This window comes from Petaurus breviceps, unplaced genomic scaffold, assembly GCF_028583685.1.
Source record: "Petaurus breviceps papuanus isolate PSGF00001 unplaced genomic scaffold, PetGlider_PUasm1.0 80, whole genome shotgun sequence".
NCBI lineage: Eukaryota > Metazoa > Chordata > Mammalia > Diprotodontia > Petauridae > Petaurus > Petaurus breviceps.
Genome location: NW_027186540.1, coordinates 14,726,498 through 14,740,485, shown reverse-complemented (window position 1 = coordinate 14,740,485; position 13,988 = coordinate 14,726,498). Strand labels below are relative to the sequence as shown.

General features: G+C 35.7%; 1 protein-coding gene across 1 annotated transcript in view; it reads right to left on the bottom strand.

Moving 5' to 3' along the window:
- The window catches only part of LOC138175974 (voltage-dependent calcium channel subunit alpha-2/delta-1), a 429,565-nt gene that overhangs the window by 76,193 nt on the left and 339,384 nt on the right, over positions 1–13,988 (bottom strand). The window contains exons 11-13 of the mRNA XM_069106588.1: positions 13,739–13,788; positions 8,988–9,077; positions 1,710–1,787 (exon numbers count right to left, since the gene is read on the bottom strand). Of these exons, the coding sequence (XP_068962689.1) occupies positions 1,710–1,787; positions 8,988–9,077; positions 13,739–13,788 (218 nt within the window). The remainder of the gene's footprint in view (positions 1–1,709; positions 1,788–8,987; positions 9,078–13,738; positions 13,789–13,988) is intronic.

The following is a 13,988-nucleotide window of genomic DNA, read 5'->3' as shown; positions in this document are numbered from 1 at the left end:
GAGGATGTGATGTATACTTTAAGGGAGAATGGCCTGTACCAATTATTATGGTTATATCACATTAGTAAAAACTCATTTCTACAAACTAAGTCTGGCTGACTAGTTAATTTCACCTTAAAGCCAACAAGGGAACGTATATTTAATAGTAGTTCATGAGCTATAGTCTTAGAAAAAACACCTTCACTATGTCTGGGCTACCCCTGGAAACTTAAAGGGTAAAAGTAGTGCTTACTCTCTGGTAATCCAATATGTCAGTTTGAGTAGAGGGCAAGCGTTACGGCAAGCTGGGTAAAAGTCAAGTTACAAGCAATCCCTAAGCCAGGGGTGTGGAACATGCAGCCTCAAGGCTACATGTGGCCCTCTAGGTCCTCAAGTGTGGCCTTTTGAGTGAATCCAAATTTCACAGAACAAAATCTGGATTTTGAATTCAAAGGGCTGCACTTGAGGACCACATGTGGCCTTGAAGTTGCAGTTTCCCACCCCTATCCTAAGCTATTCCATCAAATACCCAGGAATTCTCCCAGGAGGAGAGAGAATGAGTGTGAGTGTGTGTGTGTGTGTGTGTGTGTGTGTGTGTGTGTGTGTAATATAGTAATGAGCCCCCAGGATTACTATATTAACTTATAGGTCAAATATATATGTCAAAGGCAAATAATGCTTCTTCTCTGAAGAGAAAATTTATACCTTTTCAACTTCAGAAGCACTGGCCAAATTACCCATTATTTATCTTAGTCATCTTTATATCTCCCCCAGCACTTAAGCATGCTACTCCAAAAGGTGATCAATAAATTGATTAGACACGAGTTCGTTGTCTTAAAAAAAAAAAAACACCTCACAACAGTCTTAAAAGCTGTAATGAATTCATTTCACAATTAACCCAATGCTGCTGGAACAAATTTTGTTATTAAAAACGCATTATTCAAAAATAAATGAGTAAATAACTATTGTACCAACAGAAGCTTGATGGTTTCCAAAATTATTTCAGACATGCGACATTTCAATGCAGTTAGAGCACTAATGAAGACTAAGGAATGGAATAGATTTCCATGAAGTGTGCCTTCTTCTCACTAAGTGGGTAAAAATGAGGGGAACCAGACTTTTGATTTCAAACATCTAGTAAACTCTCCAAAGAGAAAATTCCGACTACCAATATAGATAACCACCAAGGTCTTAGAGAGTTTCCTGGGGCACCAAGAGATTAAATGGTTTGCAGGAGATTATACAGCCAGTTTGGATTATTCTAAGGCCAGATTCCTAACATTCTATAAGGCTACAAAATTCATTGTTGAAGGTCTAACTCTGATATAACTTACTAATTAAATTGACCTTTTAGAATTACAAATGAAAAATGATTAAAAAAACAAAAAAACAATTGCTTTATCTGGCATTAATCCAGGCAACTATACATTTGCTATGATCATCAATCTATTTCTCCTGCCAATATTTTATGCAGAATCTGAAATCTAGCTCTTATTGTTTGCAATTAGGTATAGCAATGCAAGATAATGACTTTTAGAACAATATTCAGATAACATCAATTACCCATCCATTTTGCAGACAACCAACTTTTAGCCTTTGTTTCTCTCTTCAGAAAATGGTCATAATGTGGGTATTTCCTTACACAAGTGTCTTAACTGTAGTGAGCTTCAGTTTCACACCTTATCACTTATTATCATCAGTAATAATACTAATCTTAATTAACATTTAACCTTTATGTTGCCTTTATTTTCCTCTTGGCCTGTTAGGTTGAAGACAGGAAGTGTTCCAGTAATGACAAGGCCCAGTTCCTTTAAAAAAAAAAAAAGAAGAAAGAAAAGCAAAGAAAAGGAAGAATAATGTTAAATTGTGGCATGGTGAGTGACTAAGGGCAGGAACATACACTAAAGAACTATACTCAAATTCAGTTAAAAAAATGCATTAGCCTTTGATTCTTCTGACAGGATACTTCATTCTTGGTTTATAAAAAGTGAAAAAGAAAATAAAAACTACCTAGCAAATTTTGGAAGATCCATTGCAAACTTATGTTCTGAGAAAGACCCCTTGCAATTTTGACATATTTTATGGGAAAGAATCAGGAATGTTTAGACAGTTGTTGAGACGTGCAATATTAACTAATACTATGAGAGCTTCACAAATAGCTTTTATCAAGCCATGGAAACGATCACCAACCTATCAATGTTTCAACAACCCAGCTCATACTTTACTGACCTAGCAACAATTCATCCGATAGCAGGGGCCACACACAATCAACAACACTACAGTTTTCATTTTTCATTCTATTAACATCTTGACTTGTCTTCACCTAATTTCTTTTAATCCCATTCTTGTTCCTTTCGTGCCCTGGACTTATGACCTTATGCTAATTTTGAAGATTACAGTAATAATTCCTGGAGAATTATACTTCTGACCCTTTAGCTTTCTCATGTTATATTTAATACTGTCTACCTTTTAAGAAAAGTAGTTTCTAAAGACTCTCTCAGGAGTAAAACTGTGCATTTGATGGCAAAGTAGAAAAGGGAGCAATAAAACAATGAACAGCAGAAGACTTCCAGAAATTTCAGGAAACTATAATGCATCCTGAATCAGTATATAAAAGGCAATTAATCTGGGATTTAAAATGATTAGAAATCAGTTTTCTGTCATGTAAACAACTAGACACTTGAAAATGAATGTACCAAAATGAACGGTAAGGAACTGATACTGCTGATTTCTTACCCAAGCCATACTTAGCACCTTGAAATCTTGAAGTGATATTTTTGAAAGTTACTGTATTAAGAGTAATTCATTCTAATAATTTAAATTTATCAGGGTGGGTTATACTTATCACAGGATCACAGGTAGTAAAGTAAATTTAGAACCTGAAGGGTTCTTCTTGATCATTTAGTCCAAGCCTGCCTTCTTTTATAAAAATTAGAAATTGAGACTGAGAACAGTGAAGGGTTGTGCTCATGGTCACACAGGTAGGTAGTAAGTAACTGAGCCAGGATTCGTACTCAACTACTCAGGCCAAATGCAGAGATTGTGGTTGGAGCTACACAACCAGGAATATATAATGATATATAATCCCAAGGATTCTTTAAAAGAACCACAGCCAATCTGATCCCTAACATCAATTTTCTTATTTTACTACAGTTTAAATCCATACATGTGACTGGACCTAAAATCAATCCAAGCTGGTGGGAATGAGTTGGGGAAAGAAGAGCGTTTTAGGGAGGGCCATAACCTGGAGAAACAATTTCTCTATTCTCTCTCAAGTTTCCTCTTCCTTACTCTACACCATGGCCCCCCTGTTCCCTCCCCATGTTGCTGCCTTTCATAACTCAAAAATACCTATAGAGCAGTGATAGGATATATAAATATATTTCTGTTTACAAAATGATTCATGGAAAGACCCTCCTTTCTATGAGCTCTCCCAACAGGAATTAGAATTTATATGCAATTTTCAGGATAACTGTGCAAAATAAGGTACAGATATAATTATTTTTGAATTTTGGGCCTTTCTTAAAATTTTCTTCGGAATTTTCATGGTATTACTGAAATACATAAAAAACATTCACTATAAAGCTAAATGGTTTCAACCTTCCAGTCTATCCTATGACCTGGATATTAATATTCCTAATGCATAGATCTGATAATGTTACTCCCTTTGTCCCAAACACTTTAGTGACTCTACACTGCATAAGTGAATAAAATCTAATTCCTTTCTAAATTATATCAATGAGTCTGTTATCTCACTGGAGCCCATGCTTTCTCTAAAAACATAAACCATAGGTGGTGTAGTGAATACAGCACTAGCCCTGGAGTCAGGAGGACCTGAGTTCAAATCTGGCCTCAGACACGTGACACGCTTACTAGCCTTGTGACCTTGGGCAAGTCACTTAACCCCAATTGCCCTGCCCTCTCCCCTCCAAACAAAGCCAAAAATAAAAAAAATACAGAAACACAATCCATCCATAACTGCCCTTCCTATGGTAACTCTTGTCCATGTTCTCCATAAGTGTGCCACAGGGTCATATTACCTTAAAGCCCTTTCTGTTCTTCCCCAATATAATTTTCTGACTTTATCTTCCATTTTTACCTTATTTATATTGGAGAGTGTACCAGGGGTAGGGAACCTATGGTCTCGAGGCCACATGTGTACTCAAGGCCATAGGTTCCCTACACCAGGAGCCAGATTGAACTGTCTTGGTGAATTTTCTGGAGCCCTTTTATGTCTCTGCCTTTGTTCCCTTTGCTTATAGTGTCTCTCTTCATCTTCTTCCCCCAAAACATATAACTTGTGGAAGCAAAGACTCTCCATCCTATTCCATAAAGTCCAGGTCACATGCCATATTCTTTGTGGCACTTTTCTTGACTTGCTTTCACACTACTTTTGCACTGTCCACCCCAAAAGCTGGCACTGATCTCTTCCTATAATATTAATACTTGTCTTATGCCACATATCCAACTTAACTTTGTTATTATAATTACTTTTGTACTTATTCAGTCCACAAAAATATATTGTGCATCTGCTGTGTGCTCCATTTGACTGTAAACTCCTTGAGGTCAGGAACTGTCTCTTTCATTTATGTATCCCTCCCAGCAATTAGCACCCCTCAACACAGATTAGTCACTTGAGAAATATTTGTTAAATGAAGTGTAGAAATCGGAGACATCTCTATAATTGGGCCCCAGGATTTTTTAAGACAGTATAATGGGTATTCTTCAGGGTCTGCCGTATAAAACAAAGCCATCCACTCAGGCAGGCAGTGTTTTTTTGGCTTCATTAAAAGCAATTTTTTTCTCTCCCAGGCTGAAAGGACATACTTAGAGACCACATGAACTTTCTCTTAACGTCACTTATGCTATCAGTTAGAACTTCACCAGAAAACCAGACATTCTGGTCAATGAACTTTTGGCCATAGGAAATCCAGCAGGGCACAATAATTGCTTTTCTCAGTCACACAGTGTCCCATGATGGTCTTACAGAAATCGAAACGCTATGACCACAGCACAACTCTTGTTGACCATGTGAACTTGTGTAACGATGTGAGGTTGGGATGAATGTTCAGCAGTATTTTTAGCAGAGACTGAGGTAAGCAAGCCTTACTTTATCTATATCAGAAGACATGACTGCTGCTAATAATGCTTATTTTCCCCCCAACTTCCTGTATCTGTTTATTTTACAAGAATCAACCGATAAGTAGCCAGAAGAGCAGATGATCTTGCTCTTCATGTTTTGTATCATATTCAGCAAAATAAGGCCAACTAAGTAGGGGAAAGGTTATTGAATCAGCATTTTATTTCCAGGACATTGATGCGGATTTTCTTCATGTCCCATCCCTAAGCACTAAGGAAGAATTGTCAATAAGGATAATAGTATCACAGCTTGGCTGTTTTGTAAAGAAAAATTAACATTTGACCCAGGGAAATGAATCATATAGTTTAAGTAAAGCAATTTTATTATTTTTTTGATGAATTTAAATGATTATCCTTGGCCTTAATGTGAATTAGCATAGGTTAGGAATTGCCTTTACCATGGTATGGCAGCTACATGTTAATATACAAAATTGATATTCAGTTGTAATTGGCCCTGTGGGTAATGGAAACGTCTAGGAATTACTAAAGCTCTTTCCCTGACTGTTAGGTAATCTAATTTCATAAATGGACTTAAACAATCAAATCAAGATTGCATCATCACAATGCAATCACCAAAAGCAATACTTGTAAAAAAAACAAACAAACTGAAAAAACTACTGAAGGCATGCCTAAATTTAAAAGTATAAATAAGTATTAAATAAGACAGCATGGCATAATAGATAGTTGGCCCTAGTTTCAGGAAGACCTAGGTTTAAGTCTTGCCTCTAACACATAGTACCTGGTTATCACTGTGACTGTGGTTAAGATTCTTAACTTTACAATTTTCTAGACAACTGTTCAAGACTATAAGTTGTAGATGAATTCCCATCCTATATCAGCAGAAGTATGTACCACACTGGAAGGCCCTCACACTGATTAAAATCCCAAATCTGAAGCAAAAGATATATGTGTATATCTTTTAAAACCTAATTTTGTTTGTTGTTTTTATGTAATCATATAACTTACTCCCTTTAATTTGGAAAGGATGGAGATTTGAGAAGAATTATCAGAAGTAGATAGATGACTGAATTGAGATACCAAGAGATTTTGCCTGGTTGGGATGGTGGAATAAAACTTTGAAAATCACAGTAAGATATACATTAAGCCATGTACTTAAGTTAAAAAAAAACCTACTTAAGTATGAAATAAGGTGGATGTGATGAAAAAGTTCACAAGGAAGAAACCCCTCCTCTACCAAAACTAGGGGTTCTCACAGACTATGATGTCCCTTATGAGTCTATAGCATGAGGAGGCAGAATACTAGCAAAAGAGAAATTAGACTACATTGATACAATTTTAGTATCCTACAATGAACGGAATGATAAGATAGCTATTTACTAGTTTTCTTTTTCTTTTTTAAAAATTTCTTTTTTCTTTTGCTTTTTGGAGGGCAATTGGAATTAAGTGACTTACTCAAAGTCACAAAGGCTAGTAAGCGTGTCAAGTGTCTGAGGCTGAATTTGAACCCAGGTCCTCTTGACTCCAAGGCCGGTGCTTTTTTCGCTGTACCACCTAGCTGCCCCCTAGTCTTCTTTTTAATTATAGGCATTTTCCAAGGTACCGTTTTGAGGGGGTCTACTTTTTCTTTTCACTCTTTATAGGTACACAGAGTACCCGAGAGGAAAGTAGGTGGTATGATGAAGTGAGGACCAGATTTGGACTCAGGAAAACATGAGATCATATCCTGCCTCAGATACTTTCTAGCTGTGTCAATCTGGACAAATCACTAAACCGCCCATCCTCAGTTTCCTCATATATAAAATAAGAAAAATATTAACATATAACTCCCAGGGTGGGAGCATCAAATGATATTAAATATGTAAAATACATTGCAGATCTTATAGGACAATGTGAATTTTAGTTATTATTATTAAACTCATTACATTGATGTTTTGACTAAAGTCATACAGAGATTATAGCTAGGTTATGTGTTCAGTTCTGGGAATGACATTTATTCTGGACCACGATGAGTTCATACTATCTTAATGATTCAAGTGATGAATTCAAACTTAATTAAACACACGTGAACCATAAAATTTTAATTAAAATAACATGATAGGGAATTGGAGTTGTGGTTTTATTGATATAAAGAATTTCCTGGTAAGAAAACTCTAGCAATGCTGCAATTTATATTCTTAAGGACTTGCCTGGAACATGGAGAGATTAAATGATTTGCCCAGGGTTATAAAGCCAGTATATGGAATTGCAAACCAGATCTTCCTGAGGCCATCTCTCTTTTGCTTATGATAAAATATTAAAACACTATAATTACAAAAGAAAACCACATGTTGCTATATCTTCCATCACCATGTTTACCATGGTAACAAAGCTAGAGCAGAAATACATGCTTACATAGCCAGGACTACATACCCCTAAACTGCCAGGACCCTGGCTTCCCACATATAGGACTTTACGTTCCAAATGACAAGGAAATAAAAGTCCAGTTCAAGCCTTAGTTCTTCAGTCCAACTGGATGGCCTCCCTGGCCCTTTTATGGAAAACTTTCCCAATTTATATAAAACAGATATCATTTCTACCACATTATTTTAATATGAATTTTGCCAAGAAGGAGCTTATCTACAAGAGGTTGATTCAGATGATGAAGAGGCTAGAAGCAATGTTATAAGGATCAGCTGAAGAAATTAAGGATGTTTGAGTCTGGGCAAGAGAATACCTAAAGGGGCCAAAAGAGTTATATTCAGATATTTGAAAGACTGCCATTTTGAAGAGGCAGTTTTGTTCTTCTTGGCCTTGGAAAGAGAAACTAGGAAATCCAAAACTTTTGAAGTGATAAAAAGGCCAATTTCAATTCAACATAGGAACAAATTTTCTTAAAATTAGAGCTTTCCAAAAGGAAACCATATTGCATTGGGGATGGTGAATTCCAAAAAGCAGAAGTCGGAGATATCAGAATGGTGGTAGTTAGGAATTTCAGGGCATGTCTGGAACTGGACAAATTAAGGACCAGCTTCATGAAATTCTAAGAATAAAGGAAAAACTGTACTCTGGGTGGAAATATATAGGAACATTATTAACAGGTACTGGTCCATTGCTGACCTTTGTTATTAGGCCAGGCTTGGTGATACTTTTGCAAATGTGGCACTTCTGTGAGGCAGAAGCTATTGAATGGGTGTAAAAGGGGAGGATAGTCTAGGGGTGGGAAGGGCAAGGACTGCTAAGGATACTACCATTTGAAGAGCAAACTAGATAACAATAATTTTGAATCATAATAAGCAATAGATGTGACCACAAAACAGATTTTTACCTTGCATATACATTTGGGTTTAATTAATAAGCAAGTCTACATTAAATATTTATATACTAGGTAGTAATGTACTCTTTAGTCTTTAGAATTACATAGTTCTCATACCTTCATACAATTATTTAGAATTATATAATACTTCAAGATCTTGTACTGTTAATATATTCTATTCTTCCCTTAACTTAATAAATATTTGTAGTCATTTTATATTGTCCTGTGTTTTATTATAAACGAAAAGTTCAGAGGTTCTACCTTATTTACCTTTGTATCTAATGCTCACTACTTTGAACATATTTGGTGCTTAACAGTTCTTAAATAAGATTATTTCATGTTAATATTTGTCACATAAAAGTTCATAATTATCCATGTAAAATAATCATATTTTCTACCCATAGTTTCAATCAACTTGAGAATTGTGATATAATTAAAAAAAAAAAACAATCCTGCACACTGCGAATTAACAAACCTAAGCCATAACAGCAGGTTCTAAGACTTTTATTTATGAGAGGAGATCCAGACAGGGGAATGCCAACAACAAAGTAGTTAGAAATCATTAGTATGCCAGAATTATAATATTCATCTCCACACAAAAAACAGAAAACCTTACCAGTGCATCCAAGTATACATTGGTCCACTGGACTTGCTTGGCTTTATCTCCTGCCAAAACCATTGGTCTTCCCAGGACATCCAGATATTCCTATTCAAAGGATAGAATGGTCAATCACTTGACAAGTAATAACAAAAAATAATCTATAAATATACTGAAATAATGGAAAAATTCATATAAAATACCTTAGATGGAATAACGGGAAAATAAATTATCTTCATTACTAACACGGACAATTTAAAGTGATATTTCTATCATGCTTTAAGTCAGCGGTATATAGCTCATTCTATTTATGTGACATATTCCATCCTATTTCTTATCCTTGGACAATCAGGATATTATTCTCTTTAGGTATAGAAAGAAGAGAATTTTGTATTTTTCTTGTAGTTTGTCTTATAAAAGGAACTACTGAAAACTGTGATTTATAGGATAGAGTGCTGATCTTAAAAATAAATAAATAAATCAAGCCCAAGTCTGCCTTCCTATCAGAGTTGGCTGAAATTCAAAATTGCATTTAAACACATAAACAAATAAATGAAATACTGAGCCAAATCTCCACAGTAGATTCAAATGCAGCTGCTGTTTTATTTCAGACTGAATGTATTCAGTGTTTATATTTTAAACAAATTCAATGTTATTCTAAAAATGTAGACTTTCATTCTGTAATAATGTAGATTATGATTTTTTAAGCAACAATAATATGAGCAGTCAAATTTCTTGCAAAAATAATATATAATTACTTAAATTATCCCATGGTCTTCCATCTTCTTATGATATGTTATAAGCAGACAACTTATCTAGGACTTTGCTGTTGAAATGTGAGGTTTTGGTTTGTCTGCTTTTTCTTACCTCATTTTCTCTTAAAGTAAACTCTCACTTAATCTTAATTTGCCTTTGGAGATTTTCCTACTCAAAATCTGTGGGTACCCATCCTGTCTTAAAATATCTTTTGACCATTTCACCACCAAATTGATTGGGAATGTATTTTTTATTATATTTATGGTGAGAGCTAAATCTGTCCTATCTCAAAAGTCAGGATTAAACAAATCTGGAGCTAGAATGGACCTGAAAGTTCATTTAGACCATGGATTCCTGATCTTTTGGATCAATTTTTGGATAGATACCTTTGGCAAATTGGTGAAGCCTACAAACCCCTCCTTGGAACAATGTTACAAAGGGTTACAAAAGAAATTAATAATATTGACATGCAAATTATATAAATAATATCAACAATATGAAAAGAAATGTGAAACATTTATGAAATATGAAAATAAATCATATTGAAATATCAAATTATTTAAAGAATGAAGTTCACAGATCCCAGATAAAAACGCCTAAATCTGTTCTAAACATTTCATTTTACATATAATACAAATGTATCCTCGAGACAGATGACATGATTTAAAAATACATCATAACAACTATTTTCTTGATTCTTTTTTCCTTTCTAACTTGCTTAGACACAAAGAACATTGATCTTTTTTCCAGTTTCTATACTTAGTATAGTATACTCTGAAAAATAATACCCACCATTGAAACCTATTTAATTACACAGTAGTAAAAACAACAGCTAGCATTTATAGAGGGATTTAAAGATTACCAAGTGCTTTACATTTACATTATCTCAACTGATCCTTACAACAACCCTGGGATGTAGGTGCCATTATTACACACACACCCTTTTTATGTGAGGAAATTGAGGCACTGAAAGGGACAGAAGGTTTCTAGTCCAACACTATCATCTTATAGATGAGGAAACTAACAACTAGGTTCAGTGATTTGTTCACATTCACAAAAGTAAAAAATGTCAGAGGAAGGATTTGAACCCATCTTCTCTGAGTCCACTGCTTTATATTCTCTACCACATTGAGCCCATTCCTCTTTAGAACAAAAGACCCTCTATGACTGAACTTGAAGCCAGGGGCTGGAATGTGAGAGACAAGCCATTGCCACATGTCCTGTAGCCATGAGACATAGCAAAGACAACCAGAGCAGGAGTGCCACCTGGCAAGGACAGCAGAGATCAAGCAGAGTAGGAGCAAAGAAATGGTGCCATTAGGGAAAACTGGTGACTTAGCAACCGAGGGGGAGTGAGTCGCTTCTCTGATGTGTTTTCTAGTCACACATGATTACAATGTCCATGCCCCTTCCCCTTCCTTGGGTGTATGTGCTCTAGATAGTGTCTGTATTTGTGGAAGGGTATACTTCTTGTTTATGGGGAGAAATGTTCAACTTGCTTTTCCCCTTACTGGGATATTTCACTAAAAACCTCTATATTGAACTGATTGAGTCCTTTAGCTGCCTGGAAGAGTAAACAGATTAACATGGGGTTTGTGAGTTATGATTGTGAGTAGATGTAGACACAGAGAGTACCATAAGTTTTGAAATGCTTTTCTAGGAGCCCTGTATATGAGAGGAGGTGTGTCAGATGCTATGGAGTGCACCAATGACATCTGGGAAATTTCTGGGTTAGTCACAGTCAACTAGCAAAACCATTGTGAGATACCTCTCATACATTAGTAGGTAAATCCAAAAGAATAGCTACTTGAGATGTCTTATCCTGACTCCAGAGTAGGTTAGAGTTGCTGTATGGTATGGTGCAAAGGACAAACCATAGTATTATCACCAGGAAAAAAAAAGAAGATTTAGTTCTCTCCAAAATTCTAACAGTCTTTCTTGTTATGGAGTGAGTTTTGTCTTGTTGGAGGTTTTCAAAAGAGGCTAAGTGATTGTCATCTCTGTCACAGTCAGGATTCCTTTTAGATACAGTTTGGACTAGATGGCAAACGAGGTCTCTTCTGTGTCTAAAATTCTGGGATTTACACCAAAACGTGGCATAATGTCTTGGAGTCAGGAAGACCTGGATTCAGTTGTATCTTATAAACTTGATATCTTTGTGAATGTGACCAAGTTGCTAAACTTTTCTTTGACTCACTTTCCTAATCTTTAAAATGAATGTGGTGAACTCAGTTGCCTTTAAATTATGATAGGGCTCTATCATCTTATGACCTCAGCTCTATCTAGAGTCTATATATAAAATGTCTCTTGCTCTGTCACATATCTGTATGTGTATGTGTGTGTATGTACACACACACGTCTCTGTGTAATGGCAAGCAAAGAAGTACTTAGCACCTTGTTTCAGCTATTTAATTATTTAGCACCTTGTTTCAGTTCAAGTTTCTTTTGATCTCTGCCCATGATTATATCAGGTCTTTCTTAAGAAACAGAATTTGTGAAACCCACAGTGGGAGGGACTTGCCAAAGACAGCAACAGGAAGGACCTAAGAGGTGGGCAGAACAGGGAGGAGCCAATGACCATATATAAGGACAAGCTCAAGCTGGTAAAGAGTAGAACTGAGAAGGGAACACTTGTGGTGGCACAGCTGAAAAGGAGAAAACTTGTGGTGTCCTGGCACTCTGTTTGTTCTTTCTGTGTTGATTTGTGCTTGTATTACTTTGTACAGAAGCCCTGGGACCTTACTGGAAGCCCTGAAAGAGGATTTTCTTGTTGTCTGTTTACAGAAGTCCTAGAGGAGGGTTTCAGAGGTCCTGGGACTATACTGACAATTTGTGTTGAGTTCTCAGACTTGTGGGTCTGTGTTGATTTCACAGGCAGAAAGTGAATTGATGATGGTGCCCGCCATGTGTACGAATGTTGTTTTGGCTCTGTTAAGCTTTGTATTCCCAGAAACAGAAACTGTAAAGTATTTGAGGTGTACTGGACAGTGTGAGCATCAATATGGAATGGGAACTGGATGAGGAGCTGAGAGCTTCCTAACTTTGAAAGCAGGTGACAGTTGGGTAAATTCAAGTAAAATGTGGAACTGTGGAAGAGGAACCATGGAATCTGAGAGCCAGCCTTGAGTCAAGCTGAAAAGACCTCTCTTTGGGTACTTAGTGCTGAATGAGAACATCATGTGGCATAGGGGTGGGAGATCTTTGTACTCTGTACCTTGTAGCTCTTAAGGATGATTGGAAACTAATCTCCAATCAAGCAGAAAGAAGATTTTTTGACTGAGAGGTTGAGACGATGTGACTTAGGAATGGAGACCTTTGTACTTTGTGTCCCTTAAGGAGGCTTGCTCCTTAAGGATGATTGAGTTCAGGACTTACTGAATGATCTATTTTGTTTAAAACTATGTGACCACTTTGGTGAAAACTATGTGGCCACTTTAGTGATAAGTTGTTATGTTATAACTGTTAATGCTGTACTTTGGTTTCTGTGAATGCTTTGCTTTAGTTTACTGCTGAATAAATAGAGAGTTCACTATATTACGTGATCAGAACCTTACGATTGTTCATAGCAGCAGTCCTCTGGAAAGCTGCTTGTGCTTGGCTTTATACTCTGCAGTGATATACATATATACACACATATATCATACAAGTATACACACAATTTCATATTCAAAGTGACCATCTAAATCTTTGCAAAAAATTAGATTAAAATTATACAGTTGAAATTTCAGTAAAATTTCACTAGATTTCTTGTCTATGGCAGTAAAATATTATAAAGCTAAAAAGAAATTTACATCATGTTTTACTTGAGATGTGATATATGTAGCAAATACTGAAAGAGAAAAAATTATCACATAAATGGAAAAAATGCTCATAACCTTAAGTGTATTTTTTTAATATGAGGGTAAACTTTGCTATTTCATTTTCTGATTTTTTCTTCCAATGATGCTTTTTACATTTTTATATAAAAATAACATTTTGTTCTTCTGCAAGTCAGTTTGAGACTACAATCCTACCTGAGTATTGATCCTTATAGCTCCAATGGATGGAATTTCATAATAATAACCTGAAATAAACAAAAGATATACTGTTTTACCAAAAATTAAGGAAATGTGTTTCTTGTATTTATAGGCTCATTTCTAGTTTGTTTCTGGAGTACAAAGCAGAACACCAAAATTCTCTAACTTTTGAAAAGCAATGAATTATTACTAAAATATAATGATGGTAAAATGCAAATAATGGACATTATATTACACTTCTTAACCT